This window comes from Myotis brandtii, unplaced genomic scaffold (assembly GCF_000412655.1).
Source record: "Myotis brandtii unplaced genomic scaffold, ASM41265v1 scaffold48, whole genome shotgun sequence".
NCBI classification, from domain to species: Eukaryota; Metazoa; Chordata; class Mammalia; order Chiroptera; family Vespertilionidae; genus Myotis; species Myotis brandtii.
In genome coordinates, this window is record NW_005368341.1 from 7783917 (window position 1) to 7805188 (window position 21272).

Below are 21272 nucleotides of genomic sequence, written 5' to 3' on the forward strand. Positions count from 1 at the left end.
AGGGAGGGCTGGAGGGGAGGCTGGTGAAGGAGGACTAACAATAGAGGAAAAAATCAAAAGTCGTCTCAAACTTTAGTATATCTTTTGCAAATGGATTTAATATCATCCCATGTAAATAATACCACAGAATAAATATAAGTCAAGACGTACTTTATAATTAACTCTTCTAAACCAGCAATTTTTGATAATGTGCCATAAGAGGCACACTGGTGTGCTGCAAGGATTTTTAAAACATGCACTATCTGCCTATTTAGTCAAGGGCACTGATCTCTTTTCCCTTAGACTGTCAAATTAAAAAATGACAACAGTAAGCACAATAGCCATATGGTGTGAATGAATCAAAAATTATGCCTATTTTTGTCAGATTGGCAAATATATATATATATATAAAATTTGGTGTGCCCCAGAATTTTAGTAATTAGTTTATGTGTGCCATGAGATGAAAAGGTTGAAAATCACTGCTCTAAACCATATATTCAACTATTCACAATTAAATTCCTTCAGATTCTTTTGCATTGAAAAAAATGCATTGCCTTAGCTGGGTTTGGCTCAGTGGATAGAGCGTTGACCTGTGGACCGAAGGGTCCCAGGTTCGATTCCAGTCAAGGGCATATGCCTGGGTTGTGGGCTTGATCCCAAGTAGGGTGCATGCAGGAGGCAACCAATCAATGGTTCTCTCTCATCATTGATGTTTCTATCTTTCTCTTCCTCTCCTTTCCTCTCTGAAATCAATAAAAATATATTTAAAAAATGCATTTACTTTTCCTTTCTGAGCTTGTACAAGTAGTAAGGATAGAAACAAAGAGCTGTGGGCATCCTATTACCTGGCTGAAGTGTGGAACCTGAAGCCTTTCTCAAGATTACTTCCATAGAAGAAAAGGGCTCCAGTCCTTTATAAGGGTGAACAATGAACATAGTCATGAATCACTGGTGACATTTCAGACAGTCACCCTAGTTACTTGTTTATGCAACAAATAATATATCTAGGTTCTTCAGGATAGAAGGCGTGAGTATTCATTCATTCTCTTACTCATTCTGCAAATATTTATCATGTGCCTGCTGCTTGCCAGGCACTGTTCTAGGCACTGTAAATAGAACAGTGCACAAAACATAAAGTCATGAGTAGCCTATGTCATGGGAGCCAATACTAAGGGAATATCAATAGGAGAAAACTATATTTACAAGATTTTGCCTTTATATATTTATTACAGGAAAAGCAGGTTAGCAGTAAACATTTCAGTTGATATTCTGATCAAGATTTATAATAGCTGAATTGAAACCATCTATAGTGCTTAGAACAGAAGCAGAGCAGAATTCATGTACAGTAGAAGAAGGTTTACCCCAAATAGAAGGCTAAGCTTGTTCCAAAATATGGGGATTTTAGATATCTCAGCCCCCAAAAAGCACAGAGATCCAAACAGGGCACTTTAGAAATTGCACAGTTGCAATTCACAGCTTTAAAACACTTGATATCCCCCAAATTTATGCTTGAGATATGACACAGCTCCAGTGTTACCAGTGAGAAGCTCTGATGTGACATGTTAACACTGACCAGAATTGCATTGCCCTGTAGCTGGCACCAGAGTGGCTTCCCCAGATGCTAACAGTCATCTTCAGTCCAGAAACCAGGAAACTGCAGCATCCTGCCCAGCCCTGGCTGCAGCAAACCATCCTCCAATTCCCACTGGTGTGCATGTTAAAATGAGTAACCTTTGAGCAACTTTCATAAACAAATATTCTGTTATATTCATTACACTCTGACTTCGGACAGCATTTGGTTTTTCTAATGTACATACATATGTGGGTTTGGGAGTGTATATTCCCAGGTGAAGTCTTCTAACTATCCACACCTTTCCCAACCTAAACGTCAGGGAACACTTCTCTTTCCATAAGACATTTTCTCTAGAGAGGTCAAGTTTAATCAGTTAGGCATTTATTAAAGTCTAAATTGTACCATTCACAAATCAGAATGATTCTTTATAGCTCCCAGAAAAGAAAGGAGACTTTGTGTCTCACTCTCTGTGTGTCCCCACCCACCCCTCCACCCAACTCAGCAAAGGGGGAAAGAGATCAGGAAGGGAGCACTTAGCCTTCCCAGGGAAGTGGGAGCTAGACAGGACCTGAGCAAAATGGTAGTCTAGCCATTTCATGTGACAAGAAAGTGAATTACAGTTAGAAAGGTTGAGTTGGCCCAGCCAGTGTGACCTAGTGGTAGAGCGTTGATCTATGAACCAGGAGATCAAGGTTTAATTCCTGGTCAGGGCACATGTGTGGGTTTGTGGGCTCATTCCACAGTAGGTGGCAAGCAGGAGGCAGCCAATCAATGACTGTCTCTCATCATTGATGTTTCTATCTCTTTCTCCCTCTCCCTTCCTCTCTGAAATCAAGAAAAAAGAAAGAAGAAAGGCTGAGTTGCCTGAGGCCCTAAAGCAGGCTAGTGGCAGGGGCTGAACCAGTCTCTGCTCCCAGTCTACTGCTACCAAAGAGCTGGGATACATAAGAAGCACAAACAAATCAAAGTTCCTTTAACCAGCAATAAAAATCTCACTTGCAACTATATGAGATTCTGGAAAAGGTAAAACTATGGGGACAGTAAAAAGATCAGTGGTTGCTAGGGGCTAAGGGAGAGGGCGGGATGAATAGGTAGAACACAGGGGATTTTCTTAGGGCATTGACATTACTCTGTGTAACACTATAATGATGGATACATGTCATCACACATTTGACCAAACCCACTGAATGTACAATACCAAGTATGAACCCTAATGCCAACTATGGACTCTGGGTTATAATGATGTGTCAAAGTTGGCTCATCGGTTATAACAAATGAACCACTCTGGTGGGGAATGTTGATGATGGGGGAGGCTGTGCATGTGTGAGGACCAGGGGCATATGGGAAAGGTCTATACCTTCTGCTCAGTTTTGCTGTGAACCTCAAACTTCTCTAAGAAATGAAGCCTATTTTAAAAAACCTAAGCACACAAATAATACTCTCCTTACTCCTAATGCTCTTTCCACAGGCTTCACGTGTCTTATGCTTTCAAGTCTAGGAGACCAAACCTGTCTTGTGTACACAGGACATCCCCCACAAATGTCTTCCAATTCTAGTGACTTTAGACATATTACTTCAAAAAAATATTTCAGTGCCTCAGTTTTCCTATATTACACACAGGGCTCATAGCAGTCCTTACGTTAAATAGTTAGCCATGCATGTTCACTGAGAAAATACAACTCCAGAGCTAATAAGTGTGTCTGACACATAATAAACATTCAATCCTTGTTAGCTATTATTACTGCCACAACTGTTATTAATATGCGTGAAAAGCTGAGCATCTGGCACAGTTATGTTATACATGGACAAGGCAGACATGTGGTCTATAAAAGCAGTACTACTCTAGGGAGGATAAATGCTAAGCTACCCTAAATATCCATCTTGAGGCAACAGTTAAAGAAATGCATAAAAATCACAGACACGTCATTGCTCTTCTAACTGCTTGTATGTAATTCTGTGATTTCAATGCCCTAGTGGAGAGCAAGGGCTGGCATTCTGAGAGAGTACCAATTGTCCTTCTTTACAGTCAAGGAGATTATTAATTGGGTTTACAAAGGTGGCTCTGCCAGTGGTTCTCAACCTTCCTAATGCCGCGACCCTTTAATACAGTTCCTCATGTTGTGGTGACCCCCAACCATAAAATTATTTTTGTTGCTACTTCATAACTGTAATTTTGCTACTGTTATGAATCATAATGTAAATATCTGATATGCAGGATGTATTTTCAGGGGTCGCGACACACAGGTTGAGAACTGCTGCTAGAGGCGAAATCATCTCTGTACACACATACTTATTTCTTTTTAAAAGAATCTCAATTACAAACATTATTGTTTATTAGCTACAATGGTATTTTGAGAGTGCTGGATCATATGAAAGGGAAGAAAATTTCATCAGATTTTACAACTGAGCTAATTATTCATAATCGGTTTATCACCCTATTATCTGACTTGAATATTAGGGAGGGGGGTGTTTAAAATATTACTTCCATCTTAAATAATGAAAACCAAGATTTTTTTTTCTCTCACCTATTAGCGTGTTATTACTCCATAGTCATAAAGCCCTAAGAAAATGACTTAAAGGGATTTTAAAATCAACATTATTTTAAACAGAAATTAATTTGATTCATGTATTTTAGCCAGGAGTAGAAAACAAGTGTCCTAAGTTAGAAGACCTAGTGGGGGACATTAGTTATTCAGAAAATATTTTCTCTCTTCTCTATTCCCACCTTTGTGAGTGGGGTACACTTCTTTGCCCACTGATATTTTGTGTAAATGATGAGATATTAATGGTACTGACTTTGGCATATCTGAATTGCCAGCATCACTACTCTTAACCTTGGGGGCCATTAGTAAGTAAAATAAGATTTATTTGTACATAAGCACTACATCACAGGACAGTCTAGTAAATGATAAACTACTAAGTGACTACTGGGCAGAGGGGAGTATACATTGTGGATACATGAGACAAAGGGATGATTCATGTCCCAGGCAGGACAGAGAAGGACCGAGAGGCACAGACCAAGAATTAATCACGCTACTCTGAATGGCATGCAATTTAAAACTTATCAATTGTTTATTTCTGGAATTTCCCATTTAATATTTTCAAACCTCAGTTGGCCACAGGTAACTGAAATGCAGAAAACACTGTGGACAAGGAGGATTGCTGTATTTTACATTTTTGAGTGATTATCAAGATTTTTGGCTATTTCTTATTTTCATGTTATAGCATTGGCCGTATCTATGACATTTCATATCAAGTCCTCGGGTCAGCGAAGGACCTATGGGGAAAAAGCTGTCCCCATGCCTATATTACTGCCAACTGGTGTGAGAATAACTTCTCCCAAGCCAGGACTTGCCATTACATGACTTTTAATTGCTTCTTGTCTGGGAACATTTCCTACCTCACCCCCGAATTTTACAGTGCCTTTCTTTTTAAACTCGTGGATAATAATTTGTCATTCAGTAGCTGTTAAATGCCTGTTTTGTTGGAAGCATTTAAGAAGTGATTGAAAGTATCAGACATGGAATCTACATGTTATTTTGGGGCCAAACTATTTAATGCCAAGTGATATTTGCGGTTTGATGTATTTTACTAAATACAGAGATCAGATCCTCTCTACTTCTCTGAAATGTTCTTTATAAACTAATTGTTCATAAAGAACAACATAGGGAACATGGTCAATAATATTACATGGCATCATGTATGGTGCCAGGTGGGTAGTGGGAATATCAGGGGACCACTTTGTAAAGTATATGATTGTCTAACCACTATGCTGTACACCTGAAACCAATACAAAATAATGTTAAATGTGATCTGGAATTGAAAAATAAAATTTAAAGTTCTTTGCAAACAACAACAACAAAGAAGAGGTTGAGTCAAGAAATAATGTTCAGTAGAAGAAGGTCAGGGAGAAATCACAATTCATATCCAGCAGCAGGATCTTCCGCGATGTGCACTGGAAAAGGGAGGACTGAACAGAAACCCAGGGAGAGCTGGGCTACTCCACCTCTCCACTAACGCAGGGAGTCCTGCGACATCCTGACCGCAGGCCCTCACCTTACAAAGGGGAGAACAGGACTAGACCGCCCTGGAGCTTCTCCCAGTTCCTTCTTCCATCTCTTGATGGCTCTTTCATGTCCTTCAGTCAAATGTCATCTTTTCAGTGGGGCCTTCCTTGATTATATTTACCATTCAAAACTGTAAATCACCTCCTCTCCTGGCACTGCCTGAGCCAATTTCTTGCTCTACTTTCCTCCAAGTACTCTTCACCACACAATACTATTGCTGGTCAGAGCCACCTGTAGCCATCCCTTTGGACAACAGCCCAAAAGAAGAGTTCAAAATTATAGCCTTAAGTACTTACTGATTCTTTAACCTTACATCTGGTAACTTATCGCTCAGATATACTTGCATACATGCAATGTGTATTGTATGTGCCTATCTACAGGTTTTTAATATTTATAATAGCCAAACACTAGAAACAACCCAAATGTCCATACGTGGGGAACAGGTTAAATCCATGCCATGGGAAACAATGCATCTGTAAGAGAAGAGGGAAGCTCACAGGCCTCCTCTGCATGGGAAGCCCTAGGACGCATTAGTGAGAAAAGCAAGGCCAAAACTGTGTTTAATATTCGAACCATAAAAATATACTTTTATAATTTCTTTCATTTACATAAAGAAAAGGAACATAAGAAACTAGTAAAATGGGGCCTGAGGCTGTGGGGGGGGGGCGGGCAGTGATGCTGGGGAAGTGGTAGATGGGAGGCTTTGCTTCTCTCAATATTGTTTGATATCTTGAGTTGCTTAAATTTATTACCTATTCAAAAACTAAGCAAAACATGTCCAATCTATCAATCACTCTCCTTGGTATTTACTCAAAGGAACGGAAAACTTCTATCCACACAACAATCTGCAGCTTGATTCATAACCGTCCAACCTTGGAACAATCAGGATGTCCTTCAGTAGGTGAGTGAGTGAATAAACATCCAGACAACGGAATATTCAGCTCTAAAAAAATCAGCTATCAAGCCATGAGGAGACATGAAGGAAACTGAAATGCATATTACTAAGTAAAAGAAGCCAGTCTGAAAAGGCAACATCCTGTACAAGTCCAATTGTATGACATTCTTAAAAAGGCAAAACTATGGAGACAGTGAAAAGATCAGTGGTTGCCAGGGGGTTGGGGGAAGGAGAAATAAAAAGGCGGAGCACAGAGGATTTTTAGAGCAGGGAAACTACTCTGTGTGATAGTATGATGGTGGATACATGTCATTACACATTTGTACAAATCCATAGACTATACAACACCTAGAATGAATCCTAATGTAAACTATGGACTTTGGGTATATTGACATGTCAACGAAGGTCCATCAGTGTAACAAATGTACCACTCTGGTGGGGGTGTTGATATGGTGAGGTTGTCTGTGCATATATGGGGAAAGGCATATATGGGAAATTTCTGTACCTTCCACTTAATTTTGCTATGAACCAAAAATGCTCTAAAAAAATTAAAGTCTATTAAACAAAACAAAACAAAGTATGTCCTCATAGCTCAGATGTTTTGTTTTCCCTCAGACTTTCCAGGGCACGCTGTGGGGCAGAATAAGGAGGTGAAGGGTTGATGGACCTACCACTGATCCCTTTATCCTCTTGGAATGTGCATCTTCTTCCCTGGAGTATGAGGTCCAGACTGGGGGAGATGAGGACCCCTACTGGGCTGCATGAAAGGACTCATAGATTGGCTTCCTTTGCCTCAATCTAATATATTGTCTTCCCTTGACTCCTCTCAAGCCAACTCAGGAAGCATTTACCACTTCTTCTCTCATCCTCAAGCCTCCAGCTTGGCCCATAACATCTTTCTTGTTTATCAGCTCCCATGCACATGTTATTACCATCTGCACATGTTATTCTTCTGGATTCCCCTGACCTATTATGTACCATAGATCTGTAGTGACACCTGTACATCATATTAATAACTTAAACATATATGTCCTAATTTATATATCTATCAAAACAGTCACATAAGTAATGTCTGTTTTACTCCTCTGTATATATAAAAGGTTAATATGCAAAGTGTCTCCTCGGGAGTTTGACTGCGAGTTCGATTGCTCGCTATGACGTGCGCTGACCACCAGGTGGTGGCATGGAATGAAGGAAGGCCCTGGCCGGCAGTAGGAAGGCCTTGGTCGGCAGCCAGAAGGCCCTGATCGGCCCTGATCATTGGCCAGGCCTAGGGACCCTACCCATGCACGAATTTCATGCCCTGGGCCTCTAATTCAATATAATTCAGGGAAACAAACATTTGTTGAACATCAAAATAGGTATTATGCACAGTCTCTGATCTCATGCAGTTCTCAATCTGTTAGCTTATTTTCTACTACATCATATTACTTTCCAGGACACATTTGATAAATGCTTTTGTAGGCTGTTGAGGAAGATAAATTCTATTTACACCAAAATCAACAAATTCCTTCATGTTTTCTAGTGCAGAAACTTGGCAGGCCAAATGACTACTGATCTTAATTGTTTCTTTCTGCACCCATCTTTATTCATTTCATTTTTTTCACAGTCTCCTTTGTCTTATTTCTTCAGACTTTATAAGTTAGATACTAACCTTCTTTAAGAGCCCAAATTTGGAACATTTACAAAGAGCTGTGTTCTCACTTAGACTCACTAGGGACAATTGGAGCAGTTGGAGGATGATTCTTGCTCAGTTGAAAAAAAAAAAGAGATAAAAATCCATCTAAATTGTTAAGTTGCTATAGTATTTTAGAACACAGAAGTTAGTAAAATTTTTAGTAAAAGTACAGAGAGTCCTTGGGCACTGAAGAAGATAAAAGAATTCTCAGTACACACTCTATACTTTCAGAAGAAAAATATTAAGAATAAAAATAGTTTCCAAATTCAGTCATAATTTATTCTTGATAGTCCCCTAAAAGAGGGGAAGTGGAGAAAAAGAATATACTTGGCCCCAATTACAGAAATTATTCATAGTTCTTTTCCCTCATAAAATAATGAACTATTAGATCTTCCATAAAATCCCTTTCAGTAATTTTATGGTGGGTCTGCATTTTATATAATACATGTTTTGTAACTAAGAAATAAAAACCCAACAACCAACAAGAGAATCATTTTACAATAATTCATTTCACTGATTTTTATTAAATTTCCAATTGCAAACCTTTCATCCCTCCTATAAAAGTTAAACAGACCAAGTTTGAGATTCTTCTTCTGTTTAATATAATCATTAAAGTTGAAAGTTTCTTGACTGCCACCTCCTGGTGAGCAAAAACCTGACAGTTCATTTTTACAAGTACTGCATTTTTCTCTCAGATTTTCCCGTTTAGGTGTTTAAATATTTTACATTTAAAAAAGACTGAATGCTGTACAATAGGACATTCAGAACATTTCATCTGTTTAAACTCAAATTCACTGACCGTAAGTTGCTAGTTTTTAAAAAAGAAATCAAAATGTGATGTTTTCCTTTTTATAATTAATACTTTTCCTAGTATTATTACAAGAAGTCACACAGATTGTCATACCCCGATTTAAATTTTGTTTTATAGACATAGATGCTAATCTCGCTGATAATGAAATGAATGCTTACTTCAAGATCAGCCTGTCAAGTCAAATGAATTACAACCCTCATGATGAAAATCTCTTCTGAGGGATATCATTTATTCTATCTTCACAAGAAAAATAAAATGTGAAAATAAAAGACAACTCCACTTATATGTAGAATACACAATGACGAAAGTAACAAGAAATTTTCAAGGTAATATATGAGTTTGAGGGGGAACATTTATATCTTCACCTTTTACATATAGGAAGCATTTAGTCATTTGAGATGAATGAAACATACCTGGCTTAAAATGTGGTAAAGAGTGAACTCCAGGCCAAGTGTCCTCATTTGGCGTTCCAAGAACCTAGTGGAGAGCAGGAAATTGTGGAAACAGACTTATTATTTCCAAAGCACTCAAAATTCTCCAGTACACTGCATATGATGAAACTCTGGATTTTTTTTCTTTTCCATTATCGTGTGCCAGGAATTTTATTTCAGTAAAACCCAAACCCAGCTAAAGAGCCACCCAAGATGAATGCCTGTGCTTTAACATATGCAGCTGAATGAGGTAAGACAAGTGAAATCGGCTGCATTTTATCAACTCCAAACTTAATAAGTAGGTTTAGAACTCAAACGATAAGCTATCATCTTCATGGAACTGAATAAAGTATGCCCGTGCCCCTCATGATTCTTGCATGAGCTTTTGTCCTTCACTCCGGTATCAGATGTCTAGTCATTAAACAGTTCTAAGAATCTGTCATTTCTCATCCCACATCCTCTGTCTGAGCATTGCAGTTTCAAAGAAGCAGGATGGACAGCCTGGGAGGCTAGCTTCTCTACTGGCCATATGCTCATTACAGTTAACATCTTTAATTATGTGATTCATAGGTTCCTCGTCCTAAAATACTGTTCTCCCTGGACTTTTTCCTTTCCTTACCCGCATTTCTACCTTCTTTCCCTGTGTGCTTTTCTATCACCACCACGTTTGATCTGGTTAAAGGAATTAAAGGGCAATTCCAGCTCCCATATAACTGGGCCTGCATTTTTACACTTCATTTGAATTTCCAACTCCACCATCTATGACTATTACACTCCATGGTCATGGTAAGTCACCGACTGAGAAGAGTGGAGTTGAAGGGTTGAGAGCTCAGACCCCGGAGACAGACCCCCTGCACCTCTACTTACTTACTAGTTATAGGACCTTGGGCAAGAAATCACCTCACCGAGCATCAACTTCCTCATTTGTAAACTGGAGGTGGTAAGAGCACCTCCCTCATCTGTGGTGAGAATAGAACCTGGCCTGCAGCAAGCACTATGTCCCTATTAGACAGTATTCAGAGCACCCACAGGACACGGGGTCAGGTGAGGGAGGCGCTGGCCATGTGGGAGAACCTAGTCCGCCTACTTTTTTCCACAGGAATCAATGCCACATGCTCTAACCCCAACTATCATGAACCAGCACAAAGAGTCAAAGAGGTTAAAAATGGCAAGAGATAAAGCCAGAAGCTGGCAAAACAAGAGGAATTTGAGATTCCAGGTTTCCAATTCGTCTCCTGCCTACAACTCCTGGGACAATGGGCACAGGAAATACAAACTTGGCAGCTAGTGGCCAAAGGAAACGAAGTATTAAACATCAATTTTGGGCCCTGCCAGTGTGGCTCAGTGGTTGAGTGTCGACCCATGAACCAGGAGGTCACCGACCAGTCAGAGCACATGCCCAGGTTGGTGGCTGGAACCTCAGTAGGGGGTGCAGGAGGCAGCCAATCAATGTTTATATTTCTCTATCCTTCCTCTCTAAAAAAAATCAATTAAAAAAAGTCAACTTTGCTTCTTATAAAAGCCTTTTTGGGAGACAATTTGGCTGAAATATATGGTTAGAGATGATAGGGTACTTGTGCAGTAGGAAAAGTGTGTGTGTGTTGTCTCTGGTATCAGAATTCCATTTATATTAATCAACTAAGAAATTCTACCACCAAGATACTTTTAAGTTAGAAAGAAAAACTGGTATTCTCTAAAAGCCAGAAATAGTCTTTTACAAATAAAACAGTGCACATACAAAAATTGTAGCCCGCGTGCCATCAACATTTAAAACATGGTTACCACATCTGTAAATAAGCATCTCCGGCCCATTTTAATCTTAAAACAACATGCTTTGATATGCTAAAAACCTTATACATATTCATTTAAGCAGCTTCATCCTACCCCTGTGCTGTGGCTTGCACATCTCTCTGCTCCTTTACTAGTTCATCTCTTCACTGGACTAGTATTTACTGTTTGTCACAGAAGACAGAGGGATGAGACTGGGCTCCGCCTTGAGGTGCTCCTACTCTGGTGAGGCAGATGAACAAAGGCACCGATGACCTACCTTCAGCATAAGTGCTCTCTGAGAGGGAGAGGGAGGTGAGAGCTCAAAGAGGGGATTGAGTGGGTCTACCTGAGGGCGGGGAGAAAAGCTACATTGGAGAGGATCGGTTAGTGGGAGAAAGAAGGAACACTGACAGTTGGCCAAGTAAAGAAAGGGAGGGAATGCAGGAAAGTATTCTGGTTAAAAAGAAAAGATTATGTCAAAATACTTTCTCTAAATACCCATGTTGCTCAGGCCCTGGAACAACATGGGTATTTGGAGAAAGTACATTCTTCTGGAATGTCCTGCCCCTAATTAGTCAGGTTAACTCCTATCTCTGATTCTAGCTTCAGCTCATGCTTCATCTTTTCCTGAAAGACATGTGGATTCTCTGGTCCAAGTTGCATGGGGTGATCTTTGTGATCTCCGAGGGCATTTTGCAGACTTCTGTAAGACATACCTACTGCCTCATAATTGTTAGATTAACTATCTGTCTTCTCATTGGACCCTGGACTGCAGAGTGGAGACCATAGTGTTTGTCTCTGGATCCATAGTGCCTACCGTGTCCCATACACTCAGTAAATATCAACTGACAGACTTAATGAATGAATGATGTGTCTAATAACAGTGTGAAGGATGCCAGGGAGGCTAGGGCCAGAACCAAACCCAAGGAAACTAAATTTTATCTGTTTCAGGTTTTCCCACTACAGATGACTCATTGGTGGATTGTAAATTTTCATTTAAGAGTATTGACATCAGCATTTTTCAAAAGAGAAAATTACATAGAAAATATCAGAGGGCAACATACATGGTAAAAATACATAATGTTTTATGAAATCTCAGTTCAGGTTTTGTGTGTGTGTGTGTGTGTGTGTGTGTGTGTGTGTGTGCACGCATGCATTGTGAGTCATGATGTAAAATGCATTGCTTTCAGTTTAGGAGCCATTCTATGGGGAACAAGAAGTTATTAGCTGAAATAAAGAATACAGGCGATAAAGCAAGTTTGGGGGCTGAGGGCAATGAGTTAAGTTCTGGGCCTGTTAAACGTTAGAAATGCCTACCCATCAAGATAGGGGATGTGTAGAGGGCAGTCAGAAACATAGACATGGATCATAGCAGAGGGAAAAGATCCAGAAAAACATTTGGAACTCTTCAGCATACGTGGTAGGAGAAAGCAAATGCCAAACCACAGCCACAGAATGGTCTTCCCTATAGTCACATGTATACAGTTCCCAGAAGACTGTGAATTCCAGGACTTTCAGTATCTGCTAGGAAAACAAGGGGTGCTCTCACCTTATCAGTAAAGGTTTACACTGCCTGACCCTGATCAACGAGGATCGAATGCCCTGGAATTTACTCTTCCAGGCCTGTCTGTGCGCTGACAGGAACGGGTTTGAACCTCACCCATCATGACAGCCTCTCTGAGGGGCAGAGGAAAACAAGAAAAAGGAAACGAGGCTTTCTGCTGAAGCATTTACAAATTCTAAAGTTCTAGCGCTCAGAGTTTAAGAACTCCTGTTGGTCAGAAACACTGACTTCTCTTCTGAATTACCAATCGTTTCACTAATTCTCACATTTACTAGTCTTTGCCCTGAGGCTGCTAAAAGTGAGTCCCTGGGCTTTCCCCTATGAACACCCATAGTTTAAGCAGAACAAGGAATGCTTATGGTTCTTCCCGGATCAGGGTCAGGAAGTCTCTGACAGAGGGATTCTGACCCAGCAGACACAGATACAACTGGCTCACATGGGACGCCCCGATGAAGTGACGGGGAACATGCCCATGCCCTCTCTAGTCCTGTGTTTTATGAGAGGGGCACTCTATAGCAGTGCCGATGATTCCAAACCAACTTAGTCGTGAATCTAAGGAAATGGAGAACATCCGAATAACTTCTATAAAATTTCAACAGAATCTCTGAGAGTCCACGCATACATCTCTAAGATAATGATGGCTTCACAGAACCAGAATTTTTCTGGTTCCTCTGTGAGAAGTCCTTAATGAAATGTGAAGGGGCTCAGCAGAGCTGGATTGGCCATCACACACTCGGCTCTGGAATGGATGGTATAAAGTTCAAAAGTGGCCAGAGAGAAAGCAGAACTTCCTAACTCTTATCCTGCTTGCGTGCTCTTGATCTAGAAAAAGAATTATCAAGTGGAGCTGGAATCCAAAACCAGGTTGGTTTGACTAGAAAGACTACGCCCTTCAGAGCTGTCCAGTGCGTTCCCAGACCAAATGGAGAAATGAGGCTCAGATGGTATTAAATGATTGACAGCCAACTGACCAATTCTAGAGGCAGGTTTTGGATATGAGAAACTAGGCTTTTTCATTCTCTCTCTCCCCCCAGCGACACACACACACACACACACACACACACACACACATACACACACACACACACTATATATATATATATCTTCAACGACTTAAAGGAAGACATAAGAAAATGTATTGTATTTTCCAATGACACAAAATAGAAGAGATGTATAATATTCTGATGGCTGAGTTAGGATTAACAAATATTTAATCAGGTTGGAACAATTTCCTGAACATAACACAGAAAAACCTAATGCCAATAAACAAAGTCCAGCACTTAGGTTCTATTAATTAATGATTCAAGATGGGAAGACTTGGCTGGCAACAATTTGTGTAAAAAAAGACTCATGGCTTTTAGCTGAGTACAGATTCTATGAGACCACGCAGTGGAAATCAAAGGAGGTTGAGGGGGACTGACTTTAAGCTGGCCCGCCTCCTCGTGTTCATACGCTTTCCCCTGAGTGTGGATGAGACTGGGGACTTGCTCCCAATCAACACAATATGGCAAAATGACAAGCTGTCACTTGTGTGATTATATTGTGTAAGACGCTCACTCCCATTTTGCTAGATGACTCTCCCTTGCTGGCTTCAAGGAAGTGAGCTGTTATGTAGTTAGAACATAGATAAGGGAATGAAAGTGGTCTCAGCCAACAGCCAGCAAGAAAGTGAATGCTGCGACCACTCCCAGGAGCCTGGAAGTGATCCCTCCCCAGCTGACCCTCACATAGGACTGCAGGCTCAGTTGACACCTTGACTGCAGCCCTGTAGGACACTAAAGCAGGACACCCAGCTCAGCAGGCCTGGGTTCCTGATCCCCAGGAATTGTGAGCTGATAAACATGTGTTGTCATTGAGTTTGTAGTAATATGGTTATGCAGCAATAAGCAACTAATACAGATTTACTCACTGAGTCATATCATATACCAGGTGCTGCCTGTAAAGGGGGACAAAAATAAACAGGCAGTCTTTCATGGGATATACCCAGAAAGGTCATGGTGGACCCATGTCCCACAAGGTGGACTGAAAGTGTGGACTCTCAATGAGATTGGGACAATGCCTGGAATAAACCAACGACTGTAGTGTCCATGGGGGCCTGACTTAAGCTGTGCTGGGTCAGACAGGAAACAAGGGCAATGGGTGAGACATTAGTATGCAACAAAAAAGGATATCTTAATGACAAGAGCTGTATAAAATGGGACAGACAGCCTTATGAGGTTCAATCGGAGCTAAGGGTTGGACGGCACCACCTTTTACATTCAAATACAATAAGAATCAAATCCTGCCTCTATAGACACAGGGTCATGTGCAGTAAAATTCTGATGTAATACTACAACAAACAGTTTGGGCAATAAGATAAGGTCATGCATTTACATCTGCCTTTGCTTTTATTCATCCTACTTAGGGTAGGTAGGGAGAAGTGAGTTGATGAGGAAAAGGGTGTGACTAAATGAGGGAGGGTAGAGAAGGTATGAAAGAAAGCTTTCCTTCCCCATTTTCTATCCAAAGTAAGTATCAATGCTCATTATTCTGCATAGAACCAGCAAAATCAACAGCAGATATCAAAATATTTTCTAGTAGCAAGATAAGCAAAATATATGCATGCATGTGGTGTGTGTGCCTAAATCCTCTTTTCCATCATTCCCTAAGGCTTAAGCTAAAGGGCCACTAGATGAGGGGCTAGACTGTTTGAACTGTTCATTTTTGGCAATGGCCCATGGCATACAGGCTGGATGCAGGATTAGGAAAGGCGCTTTAAAATGCTGATTTGGGGTTGTGTTTCTCACAGTAGCCAAACCTGTGGTGAGAGTCTGCAGAGCGGGGAGCTTTACCTAAGAAAGGCCAGCAGAGGGAGCTGCTGGACTGAGAAAATGAAAAGCTGCTGGGGCTTCAGAAAACTATTTGAATATTTAATCAGCTGGATTAAAGGAGATGGTGTTTCCAAAATATTGTGCAGAGTTTTCAACATGGCAAAGGTTTAGATGAGAGGTAACCTAAATAGTAAAGGACAGCTCTTAGAGTTTTATTTTAAGTGAGTTCAATCCACCTGCTACAAGGCAAAGGCCAGGCTCAGTGATACATGGCTGCACATGGGAATCACCTGAGAAGTATAAAAGAATTTATATATATAAAAAATAGAGAGAGGGGAGGAGAGAGAGAAAGAGAGAGAGAGAGAGAGAGAGAGAGAGAGAGAGACTGGGACACATCCCAAACATTCTGATTTAATTGGCCGAGCTGCAGCCTTGGTGTGTGGAATTTTCTAAACCTCCCCAGTGACTCTAAATGTCTGATAAGGTTGGGACCACTGACTAGCCCAGTGTACCTGGGCAATCTCTCAGAGGTGCTCAGTTTAGTTAGATGGTTTATACTTTTTTTTTTTTCCAAAAAGCCTTTGGCCTGGATGCAGAGGGCAACAAAAGACTTTCAGTAGATGAATGAACAAAACAAGCAGTTGACTATTAGAGAAATCAGAAAATTCTCTTAACTGGAAAATTCAATAGCTCATTTGAAATGTTTTCTTCCAACTAAATTTTCATTCCCGTCCCCCCTCTCTCTTTTCACCTACTGTTTCTATTCCCTGCTTGCCTAAGCCCTGACTCCCTCACCGATTTCACTCCCATTGCAACAGTGTCTCTTCTCTCTGAGTGATGTTATTGTGACAGGGCTTTAGACTGTCGGTCCCCAAGAGTGCGCCTTGGGAGCCGAGGCGATGGAAATACACACGCAACCAGCTCAGGAGCCCCGGGTGGAGGTTGCAGAGGCTGGAGGGGGGCATTGTTGCCAACCGAATGCAGCAGAACTAGGCTGATTGCCTGAAGCAGCGCCACAAAATGCAGAAAAACAAAGCCAGGGAGAGGAACGTGGAGGCAGGAGCAGGAGATGCCAGAGCCTTGGTGCTCAAAGTGTGGTCCCTGAACCCCCAGCGGCATCACCTTGGAAAGAGGCCCAGACCCTTCTCCCAACCCCGATGAATGAGAACCTGTAATTCTGCATGAACCTCGGGTGATGCCTGTGCACACTGAGGTTTGAGAAGCACTGCTTCAAAAAATTCATTATAACTGGATTTTTTAACCCAAAAGGTACAAGCAGTAGCAAGGATATTAGGGCCACCTTCATCTTTTTTTTTTAATAGCATTTGGAAAGGGGAAATTGTGGGCAATTTCAAGTTCAGTGGTGTGGGCAGCTGGTGTCAGGAGCTACTATGGATGGTTGCATGGAGGACGGGCTCAGGGTCTGTGAGTCAGAGCTCACCTACCAGCACCTGCTTTCCTGTCCTTTAACAGTCTTATACCCCAGGAGTCTCCACGTCAAGAGGCTCCCAATCACTTTTGAAAACTGGCAGGATGCGAATAATGATAATTTTAAAAACACTGATGCTCTGTACTTCAGCTGCAAACTTGAGGCCAATTAAAATTCTATGACACCCATGGTATGTGTCATACATGACACATAACACATACCCAAATTGATCACTATTTTCTTTTTCTTGAATGAAAGTAGTTTCCCTATTTACTGAGCAATGACTGTGTGCAAGCTCATTGTTTATTGGGAGACAAGAAAACGCAAAACTAGAACTTTAGCCCTAAAAGAATGTAGTATTGTAAGTATTCATTTTTATGACATTAAAATTTAAAATGACAGCGCTATTGAACTGATTCTTCACACTATGAAACTTGGTGTTTTAGAAAATTTTATTACCTTCAAAAACATGTTAATGGGAATGTATTAGTCTCCTGTGGGTGCTGTAACAAATGACCACAGACATGGCGGCTTAAAAAGACAGAAATTTAATTCTCTCCAAGAAGTTCTGGAGTCAGAGGTTGGAAATCCGTTTCCTTGAGCTGAAATCAAGATGTCAGCAGGGTCACTCCCTCTCCCTGCTTCTTCCAGCTTCTGGCGCTAAGGGCGTTCCTTGGTTTGTGGCCTTATCACTCCAATTTCTGCCTCTGTCTTCACACTCCTTTTCCTCTTCAGTATCAAATCTCCTTCTACTCTCTCTTTTAAGGACAGTAATGACTGCATTTAGGGCCCACCTGGATAAGCTAGGACAGTGGTCGGCAAACTGCGGCTCACAAGCCACATGCGGCTCTTTGGCCCCTTTAGTGTGGCTCTTCCACAAAATACTGACTTCTGCGCACGGGCCATGAAGTTTCAATCGCACTGTACGTGCGCGCCCGCACGTGGTATTTTGTGGAAGAGCCACACTCAAGGGGCCAAAGAGCCGCATGTGGCTCGTGAGCCGCAGTTTGCCGACCACTGAGCTAGGATAATCTCCTCATTTAAATATCCTTAACTTAATTCCATCTGCAAAGAAATCATTTTCCAAATAAGGTAAAATAAGGCCAGGAATAAGGGTCTGCTATCTTTGAGTGTTCTTTACTCAGCCTACTACAGAGTAAAATTACCATTTATAAGAGATTATTTCTAAATGATACTCAAAATGGATTATTTATACATAGAAAACAGGAAGTAAACAGAAAAAGCTGTGGAAACATGTCTTGCAGCAATAACTTCACATAAGCTTGTTTTACTGTTGGCAACTTTACATCTATTATTTCATGAGTTGTCATCAACCCAGTAAGATAGGACAATATGGGCTACTCTGCAGATGAGAAAACTGTAATGCAAAGAGGGTACCTGCCTAGGTCTCCTAGAAGAGAACAGAACCAGAACAGAATCTGGATTTAACTGTTTTTGTTTGTTTTTCCGTTAGAGATGACAGTTAATATTACAATAATCTGAGGTGTGAAGCATAGTAGTTAAACATCTATATAACTTATGAAGTGTTCTCAGTGATGTCTGGTACCCCCTACACCATAGATAGTTACTACAATATTACTGACTATATTCCTATGCTGTACTTTATAACCTCTTGGCTATTTTTAACTACCAATTTTTACTTCTTAATCCCTTCACGTTTTTCACCCAGCCCCCCAACCTCAATTCCACCTGTCAATCATCAGTCTGTTCTCTGTATCTATGAGTTTGTGGTTTTTTTAGGTTCCACATATGAATGAAATAATATGGTATTTGTATTTCTCTGACTTGTTTCACTTAGCATAATACCCTCGAGGTTCATCCATGTTGTCACAAATGAAAGGATTTCTTTCTTTTTCATAGCCAAGTGATATTCTGTTGAATTTATGTTTCACCTCTTCTTTATCCTATTGACACTTTGGTTACTTCCTCTTGGCTAGTCTAAGTAATGCTGCAATGAACATAGGGATGTGTATGTCTTTTCCAATGAGTGTTTTGGATTCTTTGGGTAAATACCCAGAAATGGGATTGCTGGGTCATATAGTTCCATTTTAGTTTTTGGGGGATCTCCATACTATTTTCCATAGTGGCTGCACCAATTTGCAATCCCACCAACAGTGCATGAAGGTCCCCTTTTCTCCACATCCTCACCAGCATGTTGTTTGTTGATTTTCTGATGATACCCGTTCTGACAGGTGTGAGGTGTTATCTCTTTGCGGTTTTAATTTGCATTTCTCTGATGACTGGTGATGTTGAACACCTTTTCACATATCTGGCCATCTGTATGTCTTCTTGGAGAAATGTCTATTCAGGTCCTCTTTCCATTTTTAATCAGGTTGTTTGTCTTTTGGTGTTAATTTGTATGAGTTCTTTATTTAACTTGGAAATTAATCCCTTATCAGATGTATCATTGGAGAATATCTTCTTCCATTCAGTAGGTTGTCTTTACATTTTGTTGATGGTTTCTTTCACTGTGCAAAAGCTTTTTAGTTTGAGGTAGTCCCATTTGTTTATTTTTTCTTTTGTTTCCCTTGCCCGAGGAGATGTACCAGAAAAGATATTTGCTAAGAGTGATCAGAGAGTTTATATTGCCTATGCTTTCTTCTAGGAGTTTTATGGTTTCAGGTCTTAAATTTAAGTCTTTAATCCATTTTGAGTTTATTCTTACATATAATGTAAAATCGTGGTCTAGTTTCATTGTATGCATGTATCTGTCCAGTTTTCCCAACACCATTTATTGAAGAGACTGTCTTTACCCCACTGTATATTTTTTCTCCTTTGTCATAAATTCACTGACCACATAGGTATGAGTTTATTTCTAGGCTCTCTATTCTGTTTCATTGATCTATGGAACACAACCTGTCACTCAGGCGCTGCTGCAACATTATTAATAGGACTCTTAATTCATCTCAGTTGACTCCTAAAGCAACTTACGTATGCAAGACCAGCAGAGACTGACAGACTGAAGCTGAGTGGTCAGCCAGGCAACCTCACCAGCTAAGCGACTCCTTTCCTCCTGGCTGGTGCTGCCCTGCTTCTGCTGACCTACAGGACATTTTAGATTGGTTTCAAAGTCAAGGAGGGGCACACTCCTATATTGCTATTTACTAAGAAAGCCTATCTTGTCATTCACTCTTACTCAATCCTGACAGTCATAAAATGTGTATCCTTCAGACTAAAGGGGGAAAAAATATTATTATTTTTCTACCTGTGGACCTAGTACACAGAATTTTGTTTTAAGTAACATAATCAGCACCCATGAGCTCACCACCTCAGACAAGCTGGGTCATTTAACTTTTAACCACCACCAGTGAGCTCCATTCTGAATCATGCTCATTATTCTCTTTCCTTTTTATATAATTTTATTGTCCTTGTAAAGATTAAAAAATTTGTTTTCTTTTCAATTTTATAGACAAAGTATAATGCTGTAGCTAATCTGTGGGGATTTTTTAAAACGTATATTGCTAAGATTCATCCAAACCCTTGTGTAACGATTATGTGAATGGAATAGTACTATTCATCAACTCCTCTTACTGATGGCCATTTGTGTTACTAATAAGTTTCTGCCCAGGATTCAGGAAGGAAAATTGCATTATATAAAAATGGCAAGTTGAAACTCATCAGCCATCTTATTATCACTTTACTGCTATAAAATTCCATAATGAAAAAAATAAGATTGGCTCCTAACATGGAGTTACGTTCCAACAGTTTGAAAGCTGTTTGGGACTCACAATACATTTTCCCAAAGAAACGATTTTCTACATGATGGTTAGTCCCCAGGCTGATGCACAGAAGGCTGTTAGATCCATAACGAACCAGAAAGCCATACAGAGCCAAGCCAGCTCGTACAGCAGCATGTCCGATAAAAGTGCAGCCACCATGGAAATCCCAACACTCTCCCAATGGAGGTGCCAGGGAGCAGACAGGGCTCCTGTCCCCAAGATGCAGGAAGCTCTAGCCTGGGGCAGCCACTCCAGCCGGGGGGGGGGGGGGGGGGGCTGCATTTTCTACTATTCACAGCCTTTTACCTCTTCTTTCAAGGAGGCACCTACTTGCACTTAGGATGGGGCACTGGGGGGCTAGATAGGGGGCTCCTAGAAGAAGTGGAGAGTCCCCACCCCTGTGTTGTGTCTGCAGTGGTGGAAGAGGGAGAACAGGACAGAGTAAGGGCTGTGCCTATACTGGGAGTGGTATGTAGGTCAGGGCCTGCCTACGAAAAGAAATCCATACATTTACCTATTCTATAA

At 40.7% G+C, this 21272-nt stretch overlaps 1 protein-coding gene across 6 annotated transcripts in view; it reads right to left on the reverse strand.

The window, feature by feature from the left end:
- CDK14 (cyclin-dependent kinase 14) overlaps positions 1–21272 on the reverse strand; it is a 516851-nt gene that overhangs the window by 125465 nt on the left and 370114 nt on the right. For all 6 annotated transcript variants that reach the window (XM_014547610.1, XM_005876105.2, XM_005876106.2 and 3 more), the window contains exon 10: positions 9417–9480. In XM_014547610.1, coding sequence (XP_014403096.1) covers positions 9417–9480 — 64 coding nt within the window. The remainder of the gene's footprint in view (positions 1–9416; positions 9481–21272) is intronic.